Genomic DNA, 25,088 nt, shown 5'->3' on the forward strand with positions numbered 1-25,088 from the left:
TTTCCTCTTCTTCTTCTTCTTCCATTTCTTCAGATTGGGTTACCACTCTCTTCTCCTTCAGAATACTCGGCCATACAAATCCCTTTGACACATTACTTCCCGTGTCATCCTCAATTGTACCAGGGTGTTCCGTGGTCCCATCCTCTGCGGGTTCTGATTTCCTCTTCTGTGCTCTCTTTGCCTTCCCTGCTCCCACTGCCTGCCATTGATTTATGGCAGCAGAAGAGATGGGATGAGAAGCTGGTATAGAACTTTCTTGAGGGGCCACTGCCCTCGAGCACAAAGGAGCAGCCGCCTCTCTTAGCATACCTTCAGTGACGCTGGGATCCTCTCGAGGCTGATCTGGACGTTGAGGAGCTGCAACCTCTTTAATGATAGTGGGGCAGTCTGCTCTCCTGTGATCCTTCGCTTTGCATACAAAACAACGGGGTTCGTTTGTCATATAAAACACCCTGTAATTCTTTCCGTCAAAAGGAATAACAAACGACCCCTCGCATTCAGCATCCTTTCCCAATTCAATGGAGACTTGTCTTTTAAAAGACCAGACATGTTGTAGGGAGGGCTCATGACAGCCCAAAGACACAGGCTTGATGGGTGATCTCAACACTCCCAGTCGTTCCAGGAAAGGCACCACGACATTGTCAGGCACGTAAGGAGGTATATTAGATATAATTATCCTTGTACCAAGACTTGAGAGTGGCTCGACTTGTACAAAGAGTCCTCCCACACTAATCCCTTTCTCAATGGCCTTGTTTGCTGCAGCCTCTGAGTTAAGAAAGAACACAGCTCGTCCATACATTTTCGAGGCTGCAACTATCGTTGCTGGATCAACCACACTAGCGAGTGCTTTTACATAGGCCTCTATTTGGGTGATTTGTCCCAACTCGCATTTCACCCCATGCTTCCTTGTTAACGCCTTAAACGGGTGGGCAGGGCGGTTCCCACCTGCACCAGAGGTAGTAGCGGCCATTTTTGCCCATGTACCATCCAGAGGCATGATTACTATTTAAGGTGGGTTTTCACGGGACACGCGAACGGTTCGCGAAGGATGCGAATGTCGAAAAAATGGCAAAGTCCAACATTCGTATTTTAGGCTCCAAAAGTTCGCCAAACATGCGCGGGGGTTCGGAAGCGTCGTCAATTGTTCGCAGGAGTCGTTTTTTGTTCGGCGGGAATTTCAAACTTTTTTGAAATTTCAAAAATTTCAAAAATGTAAAATTTCAAAAAAAAGTTTGAAATTCCCGCCGAACAAAAAACGACTCCTGCGAACAATTGACGACGCTTCCGAACCACCGCGCATGTTTGGCGAACTTTTGGAGCCTAAAATACGAATGTTGGACTTTGCCATTTTTTCGACATTCGCATCGTTCGCTTGTCCCGTGAAAACCCACCTTAAGATTCATCAAAGAACTGAACTATTTATATCTCATTAACAATACATCGGAGTTTGTTGTCATTACAATACATTTTATTAATTAAGAGGACGAGGGACAGGTTTCAATTGGAATGCCCGCGATAACTCGCTTACTTCGAAGTTTTATACTTCTACACTTGGTACTGAGGTGCTTGCCAATGGGGGGTGGGGGGTTGATATTAGTACTAGTCACAACTTTCAATGACTAAATAATGATCCGTATATTACCAAGATATCGTTATCTAAATGGTGTAATGGGGGTGGGGTTGTAGTGCTATAAAGGGGTCGATGGGGGTCTAATGTAATTAATGCAACTACTCACATTCTGTGCAGACAAACAGACCCAAATCAGATACCCTCTCCTCTGTCGAGAAGAAAAAGTATTCCTCACAAAAAAAGATAACGCAATCAGAGAAGATATTTGACGATTTTCACTTTTTATTTTTATTTTTACAGAGATTTCAAAGACAATAAAGAAGAACTTGGAATAAAAAAAATACATATAATCCGGTTATATGCACCTTTATTTTTTTTTTGCAGCGATTCAAAGAGAATAAAGATCAACTCGGAATTAAAAATATCAAAGCAAATAATCCGGTTAAATACACAAAAATCGTCACAATGCCACTCCAAAATTCAAAATAAATACAAAACAATTCACCACCTGCACAAGGTTTGTTCAACACCTGCACATTCATCACCTGCACAAGATGTAACCACAGCAACCCTTGCGAAAGGGTTGACTACTCTTTAGAAACTCATCAATTGGCTTCTCAACATAATATTTTGCATATTTAATGTGGAGAAATGTGCAGAACCCTGAAAATAGATAACGTGCAAGAACTCTCACTGGTGATAAATGTTTTTGTGCGTAAATAAACCCGATCGCTGAAGAAAAACTTTGAACAAAGAACACTTTGGTGTTTTGGTGTACAAGTTGTTGATCTCCGATTGTGGCCAGTTCATAAATACACAGCGATACAGCAATACCGGTACTGCACATTGGTTTATAGTTTTGATTTTTTTCATTGGAGAGAGCGATGACTTCAGAATTAGTCTAACACTCCATAGGTACTCTTTGCTTCTCCCGTTGCTTGTTATCTCCATATGCATGTGTCATGGATTCCCTAATCCCTTCGGTTCTGGAATAAGCACCTCAACTCAGACACTGTGCAAGGTTTATTGAGGGATAAGGATAACATGCATGGTAGATATATGGGCGCACAAGCTAGTAGCACCTTTTGGACCTCACACAACCAGCAACCAACAACATCTCAAGGAATCACAATTTGTATTCTGCTTCATATACTTTTCTTCAAAGGACAAGGAACTCAAAACATTTCCCCAGTTTCAAAGATTGTAGCAAGGAGAAAGGCTCGGCAGGCCGGGAGCTGCTCATAAAAAAAGAATGTTGATGCAAGGGCAAACAAAGATTTTGTCAACAGCTTCCCAAAACCAGACAATCAGATGCTAGGGAGGCAAATGGGTCATATTGCCCCCAATTAGCCTGAGTTTCGAATGAAATCCCTTACACATGTTTCAGAAGGTGCAACCCAGGTCTCAAAGTATCCACCTTCGTGTGTGTGTGAGTTGTGTTTGTGTGATTGTTGTGCGTGTCCAAAATGCATGTATAGGTGTGTATGTTTGTGTTGTTGGCTGCTATCTCCACATGTGGGTGAGTTTCTCCTGTGCGGTGTCTTCTCCCCCATGTGAATTAGTTTGTGTTTATTTAAATTTGATAACTGATTGAAAACCTTCAAACACACAGCACACTTGTATGGTTTGTCCCCAATGTGAATGTGTCTGTGTTGATTTAAGGCTACTGGACGACTAAAAACCTGAGAACACACAGAACACTTCTACAGTTTCTCCCCCGTGTGAATTAGTTTGTGGCTATTTAAGTTTGATGAATGACGAAAAACCTTCGAACACACAGCACACGTGTACGGCTTCTCCCCCGTGTGAATTAGGTTGTGTTTATTTAAGCTTGATGGATGAGTAAATCCCTTTGAACACACAGAACATTTGAATGGTTTGTCCCCAATGTGAATGTGTCTGTGTTGATTTAAGGCTACTGGACGACTAAAAACCTTAGAACACACAGCACACTTATATGGCTTCTCTCCCGTGTGAATTAGTTTGTGTGTATTTAAATTTGATGACTGAGTAAAAACCTTCGAACACACAGCACACTTGTATGGCTTCTCCCCCATGTGAATTAGGTTGTGGCTATTTAAGCTTGCCCAATGACGAAAAACCTTTGAACACACAGCACACTTGTATGGCTTCTCCCCCGTGTGAATTAGGTTGTGGCTATTTAAGCTTGCCCAATGACGAAAAACCTTTGAACACACAGCACACTTGTATGGCTTCTCCCCCGTGTGAATTCGGTTGTGGCTATTTAAGCTTGATGAATGACGAAAATATTCAGAACACACAGCACACTTGTATGGCTTCCCCCCAATGTGAATGTGTCTGTGTTTATTTAAGGCTACTGGACGACTAAAAACCTTCGAACACACAGCACACTTGTATGGCTTCTCCCCCATGTGAATTAGGTTGTGGCTATTTAAGCTTGCCCAATGACGAAAAACCTTTGAACACACAGAACACTTGTACGGCTTCTCCCCCGTGTGAATTCGGTTGTGGCTATTTAAGTTTGATGAATGACGAAAAACCTTTGAACACACAGCACACTTGTATGGCTTCTCCCCCGTGTGAATTCGGTTGTGGCGATTTAAGCTTGATGAATGACGAAAAACCTTTGAACACACAGAACACTTGTACGGCTTCTCCCCCATGTGAATTCGGTTGTGGCTATTTAAGCTTGATGAATGACGAAAAACATTTGAACACACAGAACACTTGTATGGCTTCTCCCCCGTGTGAATTAGGTTGTGGCTATTTAAGCTTGATGAATGACGAAATTCTTCAGAACACAGAGAACATTTGAATGATTTGTCCCCAATGTGAATGTGTCTGTGTTGATTTAAGGCTAATGGACGACTAAAAGCCTTTGAACACACAGAACACTTGTATGGCTTCTCCCCCATGTGAATTCGTTTATGTATATTTAAATTTGATAAATGATTAAAAACCTTTGAACACACATAACACTTGTACAACTTCCCTCGTTGGTTGTTGTCTTCATTCGCGGGTTTCAGCAGGTGCAACGCAGTCCTCCCACAACTTGATGTGTCCATCTCCATTTGATTCTTTTGACTTGATGCTGATAACCACAAAATCCTTACAACGCTTGTGCTGATTCTTCACAAATTTTGTCTCAATGTGGACGAGTGTGCAAAATCCTCAGGACACAATGAGCATGTGTTCAACTTCTCCCGAGTTTGTCCTTTGTGATGTTGAAATAAAACTGAGTAAGAAAAAAAGGAAAAACAGGAGAGAGAGAAAGAGAGAGAAAGAGAGAAAGAGAGAGAAAGAGAGAAAGAGAGAAAGAGAGAGAAAGAGAGAGACAGAGAGAAAGAGAGAGAAAGAGAGAGAAAGAGAGAGAAAGAGAAAGAGAGAGAAAGAGAGAGAAAGAGAGAGAAAGAGGGAAAGAGAGAAAGAGAGAAAGAGAGAAAGAGAGAAAGAGAGACAGAGAGAGAGAGACTTTTTTTGACTTTTGAAGTCCTTTTATTATCAAAATAATACAAAAAAATGTATTTATATCTTCACACCAATCATAAATACATGAAAAAGCAATGAAACGAAAAGGTTACAGAAGTATCACGGCACACAATTTGCCAAAATAAACCATTAACTTTATACAACCTACAAAAATATTACCAGTTGGTTCTCACGAACCTCACACAACCCTTCATGACACCAAGTATTGGTGAATTCATCAAGATTGTTTGCATCCTTATAGAAACAAAACTCTAGTTTAAGTCTTGCTGACACGAGGGCATTGAAAAACAACATTACATTGCATTCCCCGGCAGGTTTACCGTTCAATTTCTCCCTTCTTGAGAGATATATTGCCAGCCTGGCTGTTGCGACAAGAAACCTCATTAACATATTTTCCTTGCTTGACTTGGCATTAAAGCCGAAAATAAAAGAACGCAACGAGAAAACAACCTTCATTCTGTGTTCCACAAGATTAAACCACCGAAACAAAGGAACCAATCTCACACAATTAATGAAGGCGTGGAACACGTCCTCCATACATATGCAGAATGGGCAACGTGTGGATGTAGGAGAGAAATGGTTGATTAACTTATTGGAGGGGACTATCCAGTGGATCAGTCTCCATTGGAGATCGCCAGATCTTTTACTTATGAGCTTGCTATACATGGAGTTCCATACAGGTTCAGAGGGGGGTCCCACAGGCAACAGTCTCTTCCACCGGATTATTCCATTTAGCGGCGTATCCCCCAGCAGTAACTTGACACATGACTTGTATAGCTCTTTACTGCTAGTCTCTTGAAAGGGGCTTATCCCCATGCTAACCGGGGGTAAGTCTTCCAACTTGAAGTGCACCAGTAACCCAGGAAAAACCCACTCATCGTGCAATGGTTCGAGCTCGTGGGACCAGCATACTCTCAGCCGTACCCCTATTCGTAGCACCTCTCTCAATACTTTTGCAGTCACTCTTTCGGACCGAATTCCTGCTAGCTCGGCTACTTCTCGAGCTGATTTCCACCCGCAACCTGAAACTTGCCGGAGGTGCCATACTTTTGTGATGCCGGAAATTATGAAATGCTGGCAGAGGTCCCTACTTTTGGGTATGTTTGGGAAAAGCCGATTGCAGAACAAAGGCTCTTGTGCAAACATATGGATGTCGTAGTTGTCTTCTTGATGGCACACTGTGAGGTTCTGCCAAGCATTCAACACACTCTGATAAAAAACAGGAAGAGGAGATGTGTCAACTTGTTGAAGCAGGACCAAGAAACATTCGCGGCCATATCCCAGCCCACCAGCTTGCCGCAAAATGTGGGTGGCCAAAACATGGTTTGGTAATTGTTCTTTCACCAAAAGTTTTTGCACAGTGCATAGCCGAAAGGCCATTATGTGGCTCCTGATGTCGACCATACTCTGGCCACCCTCGGCCAATGGACGGCATACAACGTTTGGCCGTAACCAGTGATGCCCTCCCCAAAAGAACTCCAACAGTTGCCTTTGCACTTCCTTCACCAAGCCTTCTGGTGGTTGCAGGCAGATGAATCTGTGCCACAAGAAGGAGGCGACGAGGTTCTTGACTACCAAAACTCGGCCCTTATACGAAAGGTGAGGCAGGGCTCTCCTCCATCTACTCAATCTCTTTTTTACGCGTTCAGCGACACCTTCCCAGTTTTTCTGGCCATACTGTGGGGATCCAAGGAACACTCCAAGATAGCGAACACCTCCATCCACCCACTTTAAACTTGCAGGAAGGTGTATTGGCGGGTCTTGCGCCATTCTAGATGCACTGTCCCTGACAGAGGGAACCCATAGCGCTTTGCTCTTTTCCCAGTTGCACTTCAACGATGAAGCTAAACCAAACAAATGTAGGCACTTAGCCAGAGCTGCAATGTCGTTATTGTTTTTAACAATGATTGCAACATCATCAGCATACGCCGATACGACAACTGGAGGATGATCAGGAGATATACTCATTCCAGAAACGTTATTCCTTAGTAACACGAGAAGTGATTCCATTACAAGGGTGAACAGTAAGCCGGAGACAGGGCAACCTTGCCTTACCCCCCTTTGAACCTGTATGGGAGAACAAAGCTCATTGTTCACCTTAACTAAACTGAATATATTGTTGTACAATAAAGCAATATAAGTTCTGAAATTATCTCCAAATCCACAGGCTTCAAGCACATGATTCAAAAAGACATGATCGATGCTATCAAAAGCCTTTTCTAAATCAAGAAAAATTATACCAAAGTCATTCTGCACACAGTTGCCATCTATGAGATCTCTAATGAAAAATATGTTATCATACATAGATCTACCTGGAATACAATAACTCTGATCAGGGTGAACCAAATCGCAAATTACCCTTTTAGCTCGATTCGCCAGAACTTTTGAAAGGATTTTATAATCAGTGCATAGTAGAGAAACAGGTCTCCAATTCTTCATTTGTCGCAAATCACCAGCCTTTGGAAGAAGGGACATCACCGCTCTTCTCAAACTTAAAGGCAATTCTCCATGAATCAGTGATGATTCAAGAACATGCATCAGTTCTGGACCTAATAGTTCCCAAAATTCCACATAAAATTCAGCCGGCAGACCATCGATTCCAGGGGCTCTTCCCGAGTCCATTCCAGCCAGGGCTTGCGTTAACTCCTCGAGCATAATTGGCGAGTCCATATCCAGCCGCTGGGACTCGGTTAACGAGGATAGGTGAGAGGTTAAAAGTCTCATTGTTTCATCACAAACTACCTGTTTTGAAAACAGTTTGGAAAAGAAGTCTTGAACACATAACCGTCTGTCTCTGGGATTTACAACGACAGCTCCGCCAGGATTAATTACAGAAAAAAATGTTCTTGGGTGCTTTACTGACAGAGTCCAGACGAAAAAAAGCTTTACTAGGGGTATCTAAAACCTTTAAGTTCTTAACCCTTAGTCTGAGCAACAACCCTGCTGCTTTCTCCTGGATTAACTCTCTCAGCTGAGTCTTCTTTTCTAGTAATAACTGGAAGTTTCTTGCATTATTATTTTTAGCAAGTTTACCTTCGAGCTGTACAATGTCAGCTTCCAAACAAGTCATTGTTATATTCTTAACATTTGTAATGTTTGCTCTAAACTGTTGACAAAACACCCGAATCTGGGCTTTCGTATTGTCCCACCAAAGATTAACTGAAGAAAAAGAGGCCTTTCTTTGGATTTGATTAGCCCAGAAAACTTGGAAGGCTTCTTTAAATAGACCATCTTCTAGAAGACTGGTATTAAATTTCCAGTATGCACTTTTATTTATTGACTGAGGAAAAAGAAACCCCATGGTTACTAAATGATGGTCTGAGAATATTGACGGAAAATAATCTGGAGAGACTATAGCGTTTCTAAAAGGTGAGTTTATATACCATCGGTCGAGTCTCGCAAAGGACACTCTTCCTCTGGTGATGCGGCTCCAGGTGAACTGAGGTTCATTGGGGAAAAGTACCCTCCATACATCTAGCAAACCCACCCGAGAAAGGAAAAGGGATAAATCAATACATGATTCGGGATGAGGTTCTGCCGAGTTCCTGTCCATTACAGGTTCAAAGGTACAGTTGAAATCACCCCCGATACACACACATTGGTTTAGATCAACTGTCTGCAGGTGATTAATCACAGACGCAAAGAAAGCTTTCCGTTCTGTGCTCTCACTTGGTGCGTACACATTGAATATTGTGAAATGGAAATTATTAACCTCCAGTTCAAGAGAGCTGAATCGGCCTTTAATGATCTCCTGGAAGAGGATTGACTCAGGTACTAGCCCTGGTCGAAGTACGAAAGCAACACCTGCCGAAAGGGAAGACAGGTTGCTAAAAAAGCACTGTCCCCCAAAAACGCGACACCAATCATATTCTACGTTTTGGGTGATGTGCGTTTCCTGCAGTAAAAGTACATCGACATTTTTGCGCCGAAACAAACTTTGCACTTGAGCTTGGCATTTTGGGTTTGCACCTCCACCGTTAATGTTCAAGGTGCCAAAGGTAATTTGCTTCAATTCCTTATCAAAAGGTTTGATTGGGTGTTGCGAAATCTCAAGACTGGCTTTTGTAATAAATTTCCTGAGTCGGTGAAATTGTGACCTTGTTAGTGGAAATTCTTTGCCCTTTCTTGTTATTTCCTTTGCTGATTGAATGAATGAACCTAAATCAGGAAATGTATCCCTGATAACTACATTATGGTCCCTCCAGAATCGAGGATGTCGGCCTCCATGGTCACTATGGGAATTGTCAGTATCTCTGGGGATTCGCTGGAGAGCTCCACTGTGCAATCCACGATGCCATGGTGATATTTCTGCTCGTCAGAAGTTGAAGCCTCGGTTTCATCCTTTTGTGGAGCACAATCTACCGAATCGATGAGTGACTCGGTAACACAGTTTTGAATCTGCATCGGTGGAGCAGCACTGTGGAGGGATGAGTCAGTCACTGTCTGCTCGTTCACAGTGACTGATGTCAATGATCGTAATGGTTCGTTCGAGGGTTTATCAATGTATTCAGCGTTGCAATTTATTTCACCCATATAGCAATTTGCGTCCACAGAGTTTGTACACAAACTTTCAGACATATTATCCTCAATTGCAGCACCCGATTCACCATCCTTTTTTTCAAACCCGATGGAAGCATGAGGAACACATTTAGGTGTGTGTTCATGCTACACTGGCCTTCTCCAATACCACCTTTTTTGGATTACTGGTAGAAAAATTATCAACCGACGCCCTTCGTTTTTTAGAACCAATAATTATAGGGTCCTCCTCCATTCCTTCACTACATGAGGGAATCGCAGCAAAGGTTGTGCGAGTTGGGGTCGCTTCGGTTTCTGTGACAGGAAGTGAAGTGCGATCGTTTTCTAGACTCGGGATATGCGCATCGATGCTGCTATTGTTCGTCTCACTGCAGGAGGGAACAGCAGGAACCGGCAAACTCACAGGATTAACTCCAGTCGGTTTAATAGGAACACGAGTATTATCATTTTTACAATCGGTGTATGCGTGGCCATTTTCCCCACACTTTGAACACGAAACCTTGGGACAAAAACGTTTAACGTGACCAAAGGCTCCACAGTGAAAGCACGTTAGTGAGGCTGACGAGGCATACATTTGATACTCCCGATCGTCGGATTTTACTTTAAATGAAATATTTAACCCTGTATCATCACCACGATCGGGAAGTACCATGTAAACTTGGCGACGGAAACTCATAACGTGTTTTATCCTCTCGTCTCGGCTCTTCAGAGGGATCATGGACATTCTCGACACAGCTGTTCCATAACGAGAAAGGACTGACATTAGTTTGTCGTTTGATATAAATGGTGGTACGTTTGATACAACGATTTTCATCGCTGGAGTATCCATGGGGGACGCTAACATAAAAACACCACCTTCTGTGGTTAAACCTGCACTCACGACGTCGTGAACAAAGTTTTCTTCGGACAGGAAAATAACAACTTTTTGATTCATTCGTGAGGCAGCTCGGACATGCTCGCACCCGATTATTTTCCCCACTTCGAGTACCACATCCTCAGTGAGGACTCCTTCTGGTGGAACACACACAAATGCATGCTTCCTCGTTAGGCTATCGAACGCCTCTAACCGAGAGCGTGCATTCGCCATACCAGCGAATTCAACACCCCCCACATGTCCGAACCAGACAAGAAGGTATCAAACCTAAATAATCGAACTAAAGTAAGTAATAAACGAGCATTATAAGCACAAAAATGGCTTACAAAATGCCGTCGAAGCCAGTAGGCCGCACCCAAAATGGGCCCGCTCTCAATCCTCTCTCTCTCGCAGACAAAGGTGTAGAACGGATGAAAACAAAATGCCAAAGTACACAGGATAGGAAGGAGAGGGAGGGGGGGGGGGGCAGGGGAGGGCAGGAGAGGAGGAAAACTCACAAAGAACTCACTACACCACAGAGCAGTTGCTCACAGCCACCATGACGCCACGCCCACCACAAACGGCCTGGAGAGAGAGAGAGAGAGAGAGAGAGAGAGAGAGAGAGAGAGAGAGAGAATTGAATTTGAATTTGCAACACCATTTATTTCACAAAAAATACACCAGGTCAAGTTACATTTTTACAGGAGAGAAAAATAAAAACAAAAACAACAGTTCTTAATGTTAAAAAGAAAAGTACAAATTCGATTCATTTACAACACATAATGCTTCATTAATACACCATTTGCACTCAAAGAGTTTGACATTTTCATTCGCCACATAATAATCAAACTCTAACCTTATTCTTGCAGACACCAGCCCTTTAAACATAGGAACAACATCAAACCCATGCCCATTATCAATTTTAATTTTCCTTGATTTATATATTGAATATTTTGCTACAGCAACTAAGAAGTTTAGGAGAACACCAGAGTCCTTGCAGGAGGGTCTGAAAGATACACCAAAAATAAAAGAGTGTGAAGTAAAAGGAAAAGACAACTGCTCAAAAAGGTGTGTGAGAATCAAGAAAAGAGGTATTAGTCTTTCGCATTTCACATAGGCATGAAAGAGATCCTCCTTCTGGACACAGAAGGGGCATGCTACTGGCACTGAGCTGTCAAGGTGATGAACAAAGGTGTTCGTAGGGAGAGCCCAATGTGCTAGTCTCCACTGGATATCTGCGAGGAACCCGTAAATAGGTAGTTTGTACATATTAGGCCACAGTGGCATGGCAGGAGACCCTGGCCCTAACCTTTCTGACCACAAGGCCACTCGCGCCACTCCGGAGAAGGGTGATGCTTGGTTTTCTTGAAGGAGCTTGTGAATACCCACCTTTTTTACCAAATGAAAAGGAGATACAAGTTCACCATTTGACTGGAGAGCTGGGAGCACCTTAATTTCAGGGAAAGACAGCCGAAAATCCTCGACATTGTTTATACCTTCCCAGCCAATATTTAACTCCTTAAACTTCCTCTTGACGATGCGTATAATTTGGCTGACAATACGCACGGATCTTAAACCAAGAATGGCCGCCACCCTGCCAGCAGACATCCATTTTGTCCCAGATGTATCCCTCAGGTCACAAACTTTGCCAATTCCTCCTTGAGTAAATTTCCTAATCAAAGTCGGACTATGAGGAATGCATGGAAAAAAACCGTTATAGAAAATAGGCTCTTGGATAAACATCCGGCAATTATAAGCCTCAATGCAACGATGAACCCCAAAACCTTTCCAAACTCTCAGCAAACCCTGATAAAAAATTGGGATTGAAACTAAGCTGACACGGTCAAGGTTCACCAGGAACAAGTGCCTATCATAACACAGGCCTCCCGCTTGTTGCAACAAGCAAAACGCAAATGAGCGCCAGGGCAGCTCTTCAGCATACAACAGACGATGCACAGACTGTAGGCGAAAAGCCATAAGCCGGGTGGACACATCCACAATTCCATGTCCACCCTCCTTCCGAGGATGGTACAGTATTTGCGGCCGAAGCCAGTGGTATCCATTCCAAAAGAATTTGACCAAGACCCGCTGGATGGCTGGTATCAACTCCTTGGGTGGCTGCAAGGCAATTAGTTTATGCCATAATCTTGCTGCTATCAAGTTATTTATAACAAGAGTGCGGCCTTTGTAAGAAAGAGATCGCAGCAGTCCTTCCCATCGTTTCAACCGGTGTGTAATTTGTTCCATCATTCCTTCCCAGTTCTTCATTTCTACTTCCTGGTTGCCGAGATAGACACCAAGATATTTGACCCCATCTGTTTTCCACTCTAAATTATGTGGGAGTGACGGTGGCAGTGTTAAAGAAAGGTTATCTGAACCGCACCATAAGGCTACACTCTTGCCCCAATTTACTTTGGCCGAAGAGGCCGCAGAGTAGTCTTTAAGGCAACGCTGCACCGCAGCAACACTACTTGGGCCTTTAATCAGAACACATACATCATCAGCATAAGCTGTGACCACAAATCTTGAACTAAAAACGGCTCCCACATCCTGAGTTATTCGCTGCCTGATGGATGCTAAGAGTGGTTCAAGGGCAATTATATACAGAAGTCCAGAAAGGGGACAACCTTGACGGATACCCCGTCGGAAAGGAAAAGGGGGACATAAACTATTGTTTACTTTCATCATGCAGAAGGTGTTAGTGTATAACAGCTTAATATATGAAATGAAAGTTTCGCCAAAACCCATCCGCTCCAGAACAGAAAACAAATATGTATGATCAACACGATCAAAAGCCTTTGTTTGGTCAAGAAACAACAACCCAAAACTGGCACGCAAGTACTTATTACAAGAAATAATATCCCTTATCAAAAAAATATTGTCATAAATTGACCTTCCTGCTACACAGTAGGTCTGGTCAGGGTGCACAATAGAGCTGATCACAGTTCCCAAACGGTTTGCTAAAGCTTTTGACAAAAGCTTGTAATCCGCACACAGCAATGAGACAGGCCGCCAGTTCTCGACTAGTTGAGTGTCCCCAGCCTTTGGCAACAGGCACATGACTGCTCTTCTGCAGGACAGGGGAAGCTCTCCAACATGAAGGCATTCATCAAATACCTCAAGCAGGTCAGGTCCCACAAGTTTCCAAAAAGTCTTATAGAACTCTCCAGGCAAACCATCAATCCCAGAGGCTTTACCATCCTTCAAGCTCCGCATAGCAGTTTCAAGTTCAGCAGCCGAAACTGACATGTTCAATGTGCGTTGCTGGTCCTCCTCAAGTCTTGGAAGCCCAGTAGTCAGCTCCTGCAAGATCTCATTACTTATGCTCTGGGGGGAGTACAAGTTTGTATAAAAACCCTTCAAAACAGACTTAATCTCCTGTTGGGAGGTCACTATTGACCCATTAGCAGCACGTAGCCCGTGAATCTGTTGTGCTTTTTTGACAGAGTTCTCCAAACTAAAGAAGTCCTTATTTGGCATATCCAAAGTCAAGTAACTCATCCTCATACGCACCAAGGTACCCATTGCCCGCTGCCTTACCATTTCGGTCAGTAACGACCTTTTTGTCCATAGTAACTGATCATATCCCAAATCTTTCCCAGCCCCATTACGATTCTGTTCCAATTCTGCAATTTCGGCCTTTAATGAGTCAACTGAGAGACTTTGCATTTTAGTAGTAAACAGACTATACTGTTGCCAAACGTTTTAACTTGACACTTTGCAAGGTCCCACCATATGCGAAGGTTGGCATGCTCAAGCTTAGAGGACCGGATTTTCCCCCACACTGTTTGGAAGGCATCTTCAAATTTCTTATCACTTAACAACCGAGTATTGAGTGACCAGTACGCGCTACCTCCTGATGTCAGGGGTAATTTAAAGGACATTGCCACTAAATTATGATCTGAAAACCCTGTTGGGAGTATTTGGGTAGTGGACACCACATTCAGCATTGGCTTATTGATATAGATCCTGTCCAGCCTTGCCCTTGATATGACGCCATCATGACATCTGCACCATGTGTAGGCCCGTGAAGTTGGATGCTGCAACCTCCACACATCCTCAAAACAATAGTTCTTGATGAGGCTCGCTAACACCTTTGCAGAAGCGCCGTGGGGTTCATGTCCATTCCTGTCAACTGAAGGATCAATTGTACAGTTAAAGTCCCCTGCGATACAGGTGAGAGCAGCTGGATCCAGCCCCTCTACAAAGTCCCGCAATGTGGAAAAGAATGTTCTTCTTTCTATAGGTTCACTTGGTGCATACACATTTACTATAATAAGCTTTTGTGTATTGCAGTAGAACTCCACCGCTATCAAATGTGCCTTATGGACCTCCCTATAAATAACACTCTGAGTGGGAAGCCTGGGACTTAAGGCGATGGCAACACCCACCTTGGGTGTGGAAACCCCACTCAGCCACCATTGCCCTTTAAAGAGTTTACACCATTCAGCTGCCAAATTGTTTGTGGCATGGGTCTCTTGCAATAGAATGACATCTGCTTTTACCCTCTCCATTGCCTGGATTGCTTGAATTTTTCGTAAGGGGGCACATCCCCCATTGATGTTCAGGGAGGCAATATGTATTTCTCGCATTGTCATTCTAAGGTGGTAGCTCACCGTCCGCCTGCAATTCCTTATTCGCCTTTGTTACTGCTTTACGAAGACGTTGAAATTGAGGCTCCGAGAGCATGGGGTCATTTTTCTGTAAAAGAGGTTTCGAAACCTTAATGAAAGCTTGAACATCAGGGAAATGATCTCTAATTACAACATGACGTTGTCTAAACGTTTCGTTTAAGAAATCAATGACCTTCCCTTTTGTCACCTCTGCTTGCCTCACCTGCTCCTTCTGAGACTCACTCAGGGCAGCAAGACTTCATCCTTCATCAGCCTCGACCCCACTCTCACCCAGTGGTGTGTCAGGCACTGGCACCTCATCTGTGTCATTGTCACCATGGTATTTTTGTTGCGTCTGCATGGCACCAACTACCCCATCGTTGTTGTCTGCCATCGACTTATCAATCTCTTTCTCATCATCTTCCGTTGAGATGAGGGTCCTTAACTGCTCATCGCATGGTGCAGGGTGTCCACCATCACACACGGTGACACGCTCGGTAATGCTTCGATTCTCTTCATCCTGTGAAATGGGCAGATTCCCATCTCTACCTATTGCATTACCATTTTGCTCATGGTCATCAGGTTGGTCTGTATTACCATCTGCCTGCACGAGAACCATTTGTTTCCTTTTCCTCCATTCTCATCGCTCGCAAGAGAGCGTTTCAAGTTTCTCCTCGACTCGGTCTCCATCAGCTTCACCTCCTCGAAGTCCCTTTGTTCTTGAGGTTGCAGCCTCTCCTCCACATGTGGTTGCTCCACTACCGTATGGGCGTCTCCACCAGCACCACTGTCACCCGCACCCTCGTATTCCGGTGTTGACCTTTTTTCGACACCTGGCTCATCTACAGGGTCGTTCAAGTCATTTACAGGGGGAGGGGGGTGTGGAAGTGTAACTCAGCGTAACTTATTAATTGGCACTGGTAACTTATTAATTAACCTGGTAACAAAGCAGATATATTTTACATGCAAACTCTGTGAAAGACGAGTTTGTAAATGAGTCAGGAATGCGCCCGAACATGATAATCTTTTGTCCACCTGGTCACAGCCCCTGGCTGAAGCACCCCCCTATCGTTTGGTAAACGGAACTCACAACAGGAGGGGAGCGAGCTGATACCAGGACTTGGTACATGCATGACCTCGGGGCATTAGCGGAGAGGGGATTAAAATCCAGTTTGTCCATATAAACGGGAGCAAACGTGGAGTCGGGAGAAGCTGCTGCGAGGAGCTCTGACCAACGGGAGTGTCGGAGGAACATCAGCCGAACGAGAAGGACCATGCGAAAAGAGTTAACCTGATCCATTATATTATGCGGTATTATTTGGTAAATGGAATGAAGTGAATAACCAGTTAATAAACTAGACCTTTTGTAAACCTGTGTCCGGTCATTGGAGTCCTGTGAGTCTCTCAGCTACAAATTCTCCAACAATCTGGAGGCACCGCTGGAATTTCGAGTGGACGTCGTCAAGGGTCAAGGTGAGCATGACCTCTTGGGGATCTGTCCATTATGAAATATGAATTCTGAAGATGGAGGATTTGGGGTGTGGGACTGGCGATTGTCCATAGGAAATACAAGGATGAAACATGTTAAAACGACTGTAGCAATTTATTCGTGTTTTTTTTTCTCTAAATGATTTCTGTAAATACGTATTTTTGCGCTGGTCATTAAGGGTCTTACTGTGACCTGCGAGCAAACGGAGCAAGCGTGCACCTTGCGACCGTTTGCTTCCAGGACGTGTAAGGCCGGCACACTCGTTTACCCACCCGTACACGTATAAAGTACTTCTTTTTTTTTGCACTTGTTCAAAGCACTCGACTTGCTCGACGAGCGAGCGACTTGCTCGGCGCTCGGCGAGCGACAGGGAACCGGGAAAGGGAATTATATTTATATATATATATTTTTACCTCATTCCAATTTATGGTATTGCGACAAAAAGGCTTATATCTTTGGAAACGACTGGTCGGATTTAGACAAATTAAAACTCGTTCGATCAACAAATAAATTCATGACAGACAATCCCACCTAATGTCGGTCCAGAATTACTATGAAAGATGGCGATTGGATAAAAATTGCATACCAACACTCCCTCACTGTCCCTCATTGTCCCTCATGTCCATTCCGGCACCCTGTCTCTTGCTCCCGTTTTTTTCCCTCCCTTTACTTCCCATTGGCGGACGTTTTGCGAGAAGCAAAGCGTTTTGCAGGACGCTTCCAGGAAACAAAACCAGTGCTGTTGTGTTTTTTGACGAAATTTGCCAGATAAATAGCATGGGTGAAATAAAACCAGTGCTGTTGTTTTTTTTGACGAAATTTGCCAGATAAATAGCATGGGTGAAACAAAACCAGTGCTGTTGTTTTTTTTTGACGAAATTTGCCAGATAAATAGCACGAGTGACACGGAACCAGTGCTGTTGTGTTTTTTGACGAAATTTGCCAGATAAATAGCATGGGTGAAACAAAACCAGTGCTGTTGTTTTTTTGACGAAATTTGCCAGATAAATAGCATGGGTGAAACAAAACCAGTGCTGTTGTTTTTTTTGACGAAATTTGCCAGATAAATAGCATGGGTGACACGGAACCAGTGCTGTTGTGTTTTTTGACGAAATTTGCCAGATAAATAGCATGGGTGAAACAAAACCAGTGCTGTTGTTTTTTTTGACGAAATTTGCCAGATAAATAGCATGGGTGAAACAAAACCAGTGCTGTTGTTTTTTTTGACGAAATTTGCCAGATAAATAGCATGGGTGACACGAAACCAGTGCTGTTGTTTTTTAACGAAAAATAATTCTGTATTATTTAGTTAACCAGTTTGTGTGAAACCCCAACCTAAATATAAAAATTGATCTGCTTGGTGTTAGTTTAAGGGCTGTTCCAAATTTATCCTGATTATGAGAGATAATTACAGGAAATGGTGTTTGTGAGTAACAACCACCCTCTGGTCGAGGCTCATAGAAGGGGTGATGCTTACTGATTCGGCACGCTTACAATAGGTGTTAATGGTGGAATGTCAGAGGTTTTGGTGTGGGTTAATGTTCACACTGTTTTGGAAAATAATGCTCGATGCAACATGATCCTAAAAAAAGAACCCAGCCCTACATCGAAAGATCAGGAAGGGAAGGAATGGAAAATTTGTCAAGGTTTGAAATTAATCGGACAAGTGGGTCCCAAGGTATGGTCACCGTACTCGCAAGCCGTTCGCTTTGGCTCTGCGAATGGACCAAACCATTTGATGTAAATAGAGGGGGGGTTCTGTGGTCGTTCGTTTTGGCTTTGCGAATGGACCAAACCATTGCATGTAAATAGGAGGGGGGTTCTGTGGTCGTTACTGCCACGTGGTTTCAAAGTTTTTGTTGTTGCTTGCACGCATGTTTTTTTGCAAGCACGTACGGGGCAAGCACGTACGTGCGGGCACGCCCTAGTATATATAAATAGAGGTAATATTGAGATATGGAATTAATTGCTTTCAACAATGCAAAGGGTGACAAGATATGGGATTTTAATGGGATTTTAATGGGATTGCATTGTGATTCATTGGGATTATCCATTGGGATAATCCACAACGTTTCACTTTCGTTGTTGCAACGTTTTGCTCCAACGTTTTGTGAACATTTAAATGTTGGGTTTTGCTGACGTTTCCACAACGTCGCCACAACGTTTCACTTTCGTTGTTGCAACGTTTTGCTCCAACGTTTTGTGAACATTTAAATGTTGGGTTTTGCTGACGTTTCCACAACGTCGCCACAACGTTTCACTTTCGTTGTTGCAACGTTTTGCTCCAACGTTTTGTGAACATTTAAATGTTGGGTTTTGCTGACGTTTCCACAACGTCGCCACAACGTTTCACTTTTGTTGTTGCAACGTTTTGCTCCAACGTTTTGTGAACATTTAAATGTTGGGTTTTGCTGACGTTTCCACAACGTCGCCACAACGTTTCACTTTCGTTGTTGCAACGTTTTGCTCCAACGTTTTGTGAACATTTAAATGTTGGGTTTTGCTGACGTTTCCACAACGTCGCCACAACGTTTCACTTTCGTTGTTGCAACGTTTTGCTCCAACGTTTTGTGAACATTTAAATGTTGGGTTTTGCTGACGTTTCCACAACGTCGCTACAACGTTTTACTTTCGTTGTTGCAACGTTTTGCTCCAATGTTTTGGGGACACTCAAATGTTAAATAAACCGGATAAGAATTCACGAGTTATTTAATTATGAGCGATTATAGAAGTACTTATTTAATTAATTACATTTCTTATTACATTACAGTAATTACATTACAGTAATTACCTGAGGTAATTACAGTAATTACAGTTCCGGTAATTACAGTAATTACAGTAATAATTACAGTAATTGCAGTAATCTTATTACAGTAATTACATTACATTAACTCAGGCACCTTTTGAGTAAGGAAGCTGATATTTGGACATGACACTGACCAAGTGATGTGGCTGTCAAGGGAAATTTTGATTTATTGATTAATCATTTAATAAATTAACTCGTTGATTTATAAATGACTTATATAATTAAAATTCCTCAGAGATACATCTTCGGATGAGATACTTGCAGATTGGTTATGCTATGAGCCAATTGATTAAGGAAAATATTTTGTGATGGCCATATTGGCAATTTCGTGGCCATATTCGTGGCAACTCAGTTAGTGCCACTGCACCTTTAAAATGCATCCCTGCGTTCATTTTTCGATCGATTGAGTTAAAATTTTGAACAATCGGATCTGGACTGTCGTTATTAACGACTCTAGCACGCACCCGTCCAATCAGGATGGAGCGGTATGGTCCCCGGATCATCACTGCCCGCAGTTTTTTAATTAATTTTACTTTTTCTCTTGGTCATATAATTTTGAAGACATGCATGTCATGATAGAGGAAATGTTTGTTCTGTTGAACGGAATAAATGTTGTTTATTTGTGTGGGGGTGTATTTTTGTGTATTTTTGATATATTTTCACGACTAATTCCAGTTAACATCCTGCAAAATTTGCTCGTTTGCTGGCCGAGTCAAAATTGCGTTGAGTTTCTATGGCATGCGCCATTAAAAGCGCTGTGTAATGGTTGAGCTCCCTTTATTTCGTTTTGGTCATGCGGATGAGCAAACAAAGTGACAAATGCTGCGGCTGGAGCAGTAAAAGCGATGTTTTTTTAAATGGAAACGATGTAATGAGTAATTAAAAGTGGGAGGGGGCAACACCACGCATACCTCTTTTAAGGTGTGTATAAACCCTGGAATAAACGTGGGAGGGGGCAACACCACGCATACCTCTTTTAAGGTGTGTATAAACCCTGGAATATTTCAGCAATCAATACAATGCTGAAACTATGTAAGTTAATTTAATAAGTAATTTAATGAGTAATTTAATGAGTAATTTAAAGAGTAATTTAATGAGTAATTTAATGAGTAATTTAATAAGTAATTTAATGAGTAATTTAATGAGTAATTTAATGAGTAATTTAATGAGTAATTTAATGAGTAATTTAATGAGTAATTTAATGAGTAATTTAATGAGTAATTTAATAAGTAATTTAATGAGTAACTTAATGAGTAATTTAATGAGTAATTTAATGAGTAATTTAATGAGTAATTTAATGAGTAATTTAATGAGTAATTTAATAAGTAATTTAATGAGGAATTTAATGAGGAATTAAAAGTGGGAGGGGGCAACACCACGCATACCTCTTTTAAGGTGTGTATAAACCCTGGAATAAACGTGGGAGGGGGCAACACCACGCATACCTCTTTTAAGGTGTGTATAAACCCTGGAATATTTCAGCAATCAATACGATGCTGAAATGATGTAATTTACTGTGTAAGAGGGTCGACCTTGGGTTTGTTTGGGTTTGTTGTTTATTTTTGTGGGTGTCTATTTTTTGAGTATTTTGGATATATTTTCACGACTAATTCCAGTTAACATCCTGCAAAATTTGCTCGTTTTCTGGCCGAGTCGAAATTGCGTTGAGTTTCTATGGCATGCGCCATTAAAAGCGCTGTGTAATGGTTGAGCTCCCTTTATTTCGTTTTGGTCATGCGGACGAGCAGACAAAATGACGAATGCTGCGGCTGGAGCAGTGGAAGCGATTTTTGAATTGTTCAATGATTATTCGATATTGTTATGACTTATTGTCAATAGGTATACTAAGTGGCCATGAGGTAGCCTGTTGCTATGTACAGTTTTATTCTATTGTTGATTATACCACATAGCTGTGGTGATAAAGGAAATGTTCGTTTTAAATAGATGATTATGATAGGACCATGACGATAAAATCATGATGATTATTATGAATGATATCATAGGGTTCAAATGCAGAATGATTGCATGAACTTGGGAAAGAACTTTCAAGCCCTATGGGATAAATTGGGTGGTACAAGCGATGGAGTTTCAAAATTTAGCATGATTGAAGGAATTTTACAGTCTTATTTCAGGAGTTTTACGAAATTTATATTGCCAAGAGATTTTGGATACTATTAAAAGAAAAAATGATGAGATATTTTCCCAATGAACTTTAATATCTGCCATCCATTTTGGCTGTCTCACGAATGAAGGATGAGTTGCCTTTAGTGGTTGCAAAGAAAATTTGTGGAGACCAGGCAAAATGGGGAAATATGTCAGATATGACCCTAGGACAGGACGGTGATTCATCAATTGACATGAGGTACGAACCCGAGGTGACGACCGATGAAATTCGATCTCAGTCAATGGATGGACCTGTCCTGACATCATTGGGGAAAGGGCTTATGCAAGGAGACATCCAAAATGATTAATTTGATTTATTGATGAATATTGATGAATTAATTGAAATTGAATAATTGATTGAATTGTTGATTGATTGAATCTAATTGATTGAATTTAATTGAATAAATTTAACTGAATAAATTGAACTGAATAAATTGAATTGAATATATTGATTGTTTGATTGATGAAAATGCGGTCTCAAGAAAGAAGCTTTGATATCTTTGCGAGATATTATCAATGTGGAGACAACCTGGGAAAATTGAGCAAGGTGGTGAGTTTATATACAGATATATATGTGCGGTTACCATTGTGTGATTTCCCCGTCAACAGAGCGGACACCTGAGGATTCACCCATTTCATACTGACCCTCCGGCTCATCTGCAAATACTGATCTGTGAGATTGGATTGTGCAAAAGCCACAGCTGAGGGAGATTCTCTGGAAATCACCGTGTGAACAGGTGGAGAGACCCTTCCTGGAGGTACGAGTGAAGCTTTAGAGGAACAAACTACAACACATCCAACGCTACTTTGATAAAAGGCAGAATGGGAAATGGAGCCTGCAAGAATACACAAGGACAACCAGAGATTCCACAAAAAGGTACTTGTACACATCATATGTACGACCGTTATGGTGCAGAAGCTATAAGGCAGGTCGAGAATTGGTATTTGTGGACAAAGGGACATGATGAGGAGTTTCCAAGAGATGGTACATTTGAGCGAAGTCGATTGGAAAGATTGGAACAAAGATTGAAAGCCAGGAAGAGACAGAATCTAACGGTAGACTGGCTTGCATTCCATCTTTGGGATGGTGAATCCAGACAACGGGAACAGCAAGAACGGATAACGGATCTAGAACTTAAAATAAAAAGGATACAGGATACAGTGGAGGAGACAAATGCACAACTGCCCTCGAAATTAGGAATGAAAGTGACAGTTGTCCCATCAGATTTCCAGTTGTCTCCCCAAAAAGGACGGTACAGAGAATTTTTTCGTGTTTCAGGAGATAACGAGAGATTGCAGTGGCAACTCAGGGATGTAGAGATGCAGCCCAGCAATACAAATGCACAGGTGCACAGATCAGACAACGACAGAAACCGGTGTTTCAAGTGTGGACGGATGGGACATTGGAAAAGAGGATGTCCGTATACCAAAAGGAAGACAAGTTAATAGGGTAAACCAAGATCAAGGGTACCAGTGCTGACCGATACCTCAGACAATGATTAGGCCTTCATTGCTGCAAATCCCAAATGATGATTGGCCTCAACAGATTCGATTACTGGACAAACATGAATAACTGTCGATGATTCTTGGGTCTGAAAAGTTTTCGGAGCAAGAATTATTCATTTTTTCTTTTGCTTGTAAGCAAATTAGTAATTAATTGATCACATGCCGAAATTGGATCTTTTATGTTGGGCACACAATTTTAAATTTACAAAGCTGGAACAATTGCTTTGCAAATTTTTGAAACCAAGGGACAAGGGTCACATGATGATCAGGTGGGAATGTCGGACTAGTGTTCCGCATGATTGATAGGTCAGTGGTCGACTGACATGCAAATGAGTGTGTAGTCAAATTTGGATAAATTATGGTGGGAACTGAAAGGGTAATTTCAATGTGACATCATAGGGGTTTTCTAAGAATAGACTTTTAGTTTATTTGTGTATAAGCATTTTAATTTGATTGACAAATTTTATGAAATTGAAATAAAATTGACACCCATCTGATCTGTAAATAATGGTTCCAACGCAAACAAATATGCATAATGCATGTGTGTGTGTGTTTTTGTGTATCAATCTTACAAGATTGTTGACACCGACAGTGTGCCTTGTCTGAAAATAGATAGTTCCAATGTGGGAGTAAAAAATGTGGGAGTACAAAATTAGCCAAATTTGGGAGAGGTCTTACACTGACTTCCCAGAGTACTCTGCTCACGGATTTTTATATATATAAACTTGAATTTTATCAGCATATAAATTGTGCTGTATGTATGGATGTGTTTTAGGCATAGATGATATGGGAAAATAGTAAAGAAAATTTTGCTGGTTTGAACTATCGTGGGTTTTCAGTTCTGGAGTTTAAACAAAGTCACTGGTTAACAGATGAGAAAGGATAGTAAATAAATTATTCGCTGCTGGGCAAATTAAGTACGATATTACTAAGACTTATGAGAGCTATTGTTCCGCCTTACAGCAGTGGAAAATTATTGGGAAAAAATTAGATCCAACATAATGAATCTATAAAAGAATGTGATAGGGATAATATCCTCAATTTGTACTAATTATTTGATTGTGGGTAAAGGAATTAAGTTATCGTAGTGGATTGTTAACAGCAGCCTGAAAATGTCCTGAGAGTGTGCATCCATGTAATCAGAAATCCCAGATTTGTTTTTTACAAACAACATTTTGGTAGAGGTCTTGTGTGGAACACTTCCTTGGTAGATAAAAAACGGTACTGCATGCTGGCAGCCACTTTTGCGGCCAGTTAGGCCAAACAAATTGAGAGGAAATTGTAGTTAAATACGTAAGTTACACATGGCTATTTGAAAAAAAAAAAAAGGAAATTTGTTGAGATGGGAAACATTTTTCGAAGGTTTATTAAGGTGTTATAATATGACATGTGGCAAGGCAAACTATTGGATGGGAAAATTAGATCTGGCTATAGAATAAATTCATTGACCCCTTGAAGTTAATTCTTCGAATCATTGTTTCACTGGCATTTTTTGTTCAAATTGGAAATAGTTTGGTAGAGCTTTGGTTAAAACCTTTGGTTGCGGTATCTTGGAACGAAATGATAAACCATAGGAGATTGATAAGAATAGAAAAAATATGGACCCAAAATAGAAAGTTGGATTCATGCCCCTCATTGCAAACAAGCACATGGGGCTAAGGTGGACGATCCCACAGAAAATGAGGCTGCACCTAGCAGCCCAGCAGAACATTCAGTGGTAGATAAATGATAGTCGTGATTTACAGTCATTTGAATTACATTTTAACACCCCTTGCATTGATAAACATTACATTTTCAACATGTGATATTCCTACTTGGGATAGTGACATTTATTTGCCTACATGACATACAATTACCTGCTGATATTAATACAACATGAGTGAAAAATGTATCACAACTACACTCATGATCAGGGGATTGAGTTCAACCCCGGGAGATAGGGGGATCAGGGCAAGACAAATAATCTGATTATGTTACATATTAAGGGATTTTCTTTATTTACCTTTTAGGAAGCTTGTTAGTTTGGTATATAATGTTAAATGTCATCGACATATAACTATGTCATAGGTATGAATATATAC

General features: G+C 41.7%; 1 protein-coding gene across 1 annotated transcript; it reads right to left on the reverse strand.

Annotated features, from left to right (window-relative positions):
- Positions 1-3,273: 3,273 nt before the first annotated feature.
- LOC137425745 (uncharacterized) lies at positions 3,274-4,617 on the reverse strand. Its single transcript, XM_078784004.1, has one exon. It carries the CDS (start codon positions 4,615-4,617, stop codon positions 3,274-3,276), a length of 1,344 nt encoding a protein of 447 aa, XP_078640130.1.
- Positions 4,618-25,088: the final 20,471 nt, after the last annotated feature.

This window comes from Myxine glutinosa, chromosome 8, assembly GCF_964187855.1.
Source record: "Myxine glutinosa chromosome 8, kmMyxGlut1.1, whole genome shotgun sequence".
In the NCBI taxonomy this organism is placed as follows: Eukaryota; Metazoa; Chordata; class Myxini; order Myxiniformes; family Myxinidae; genus Myxine; species Myxine glutinosa.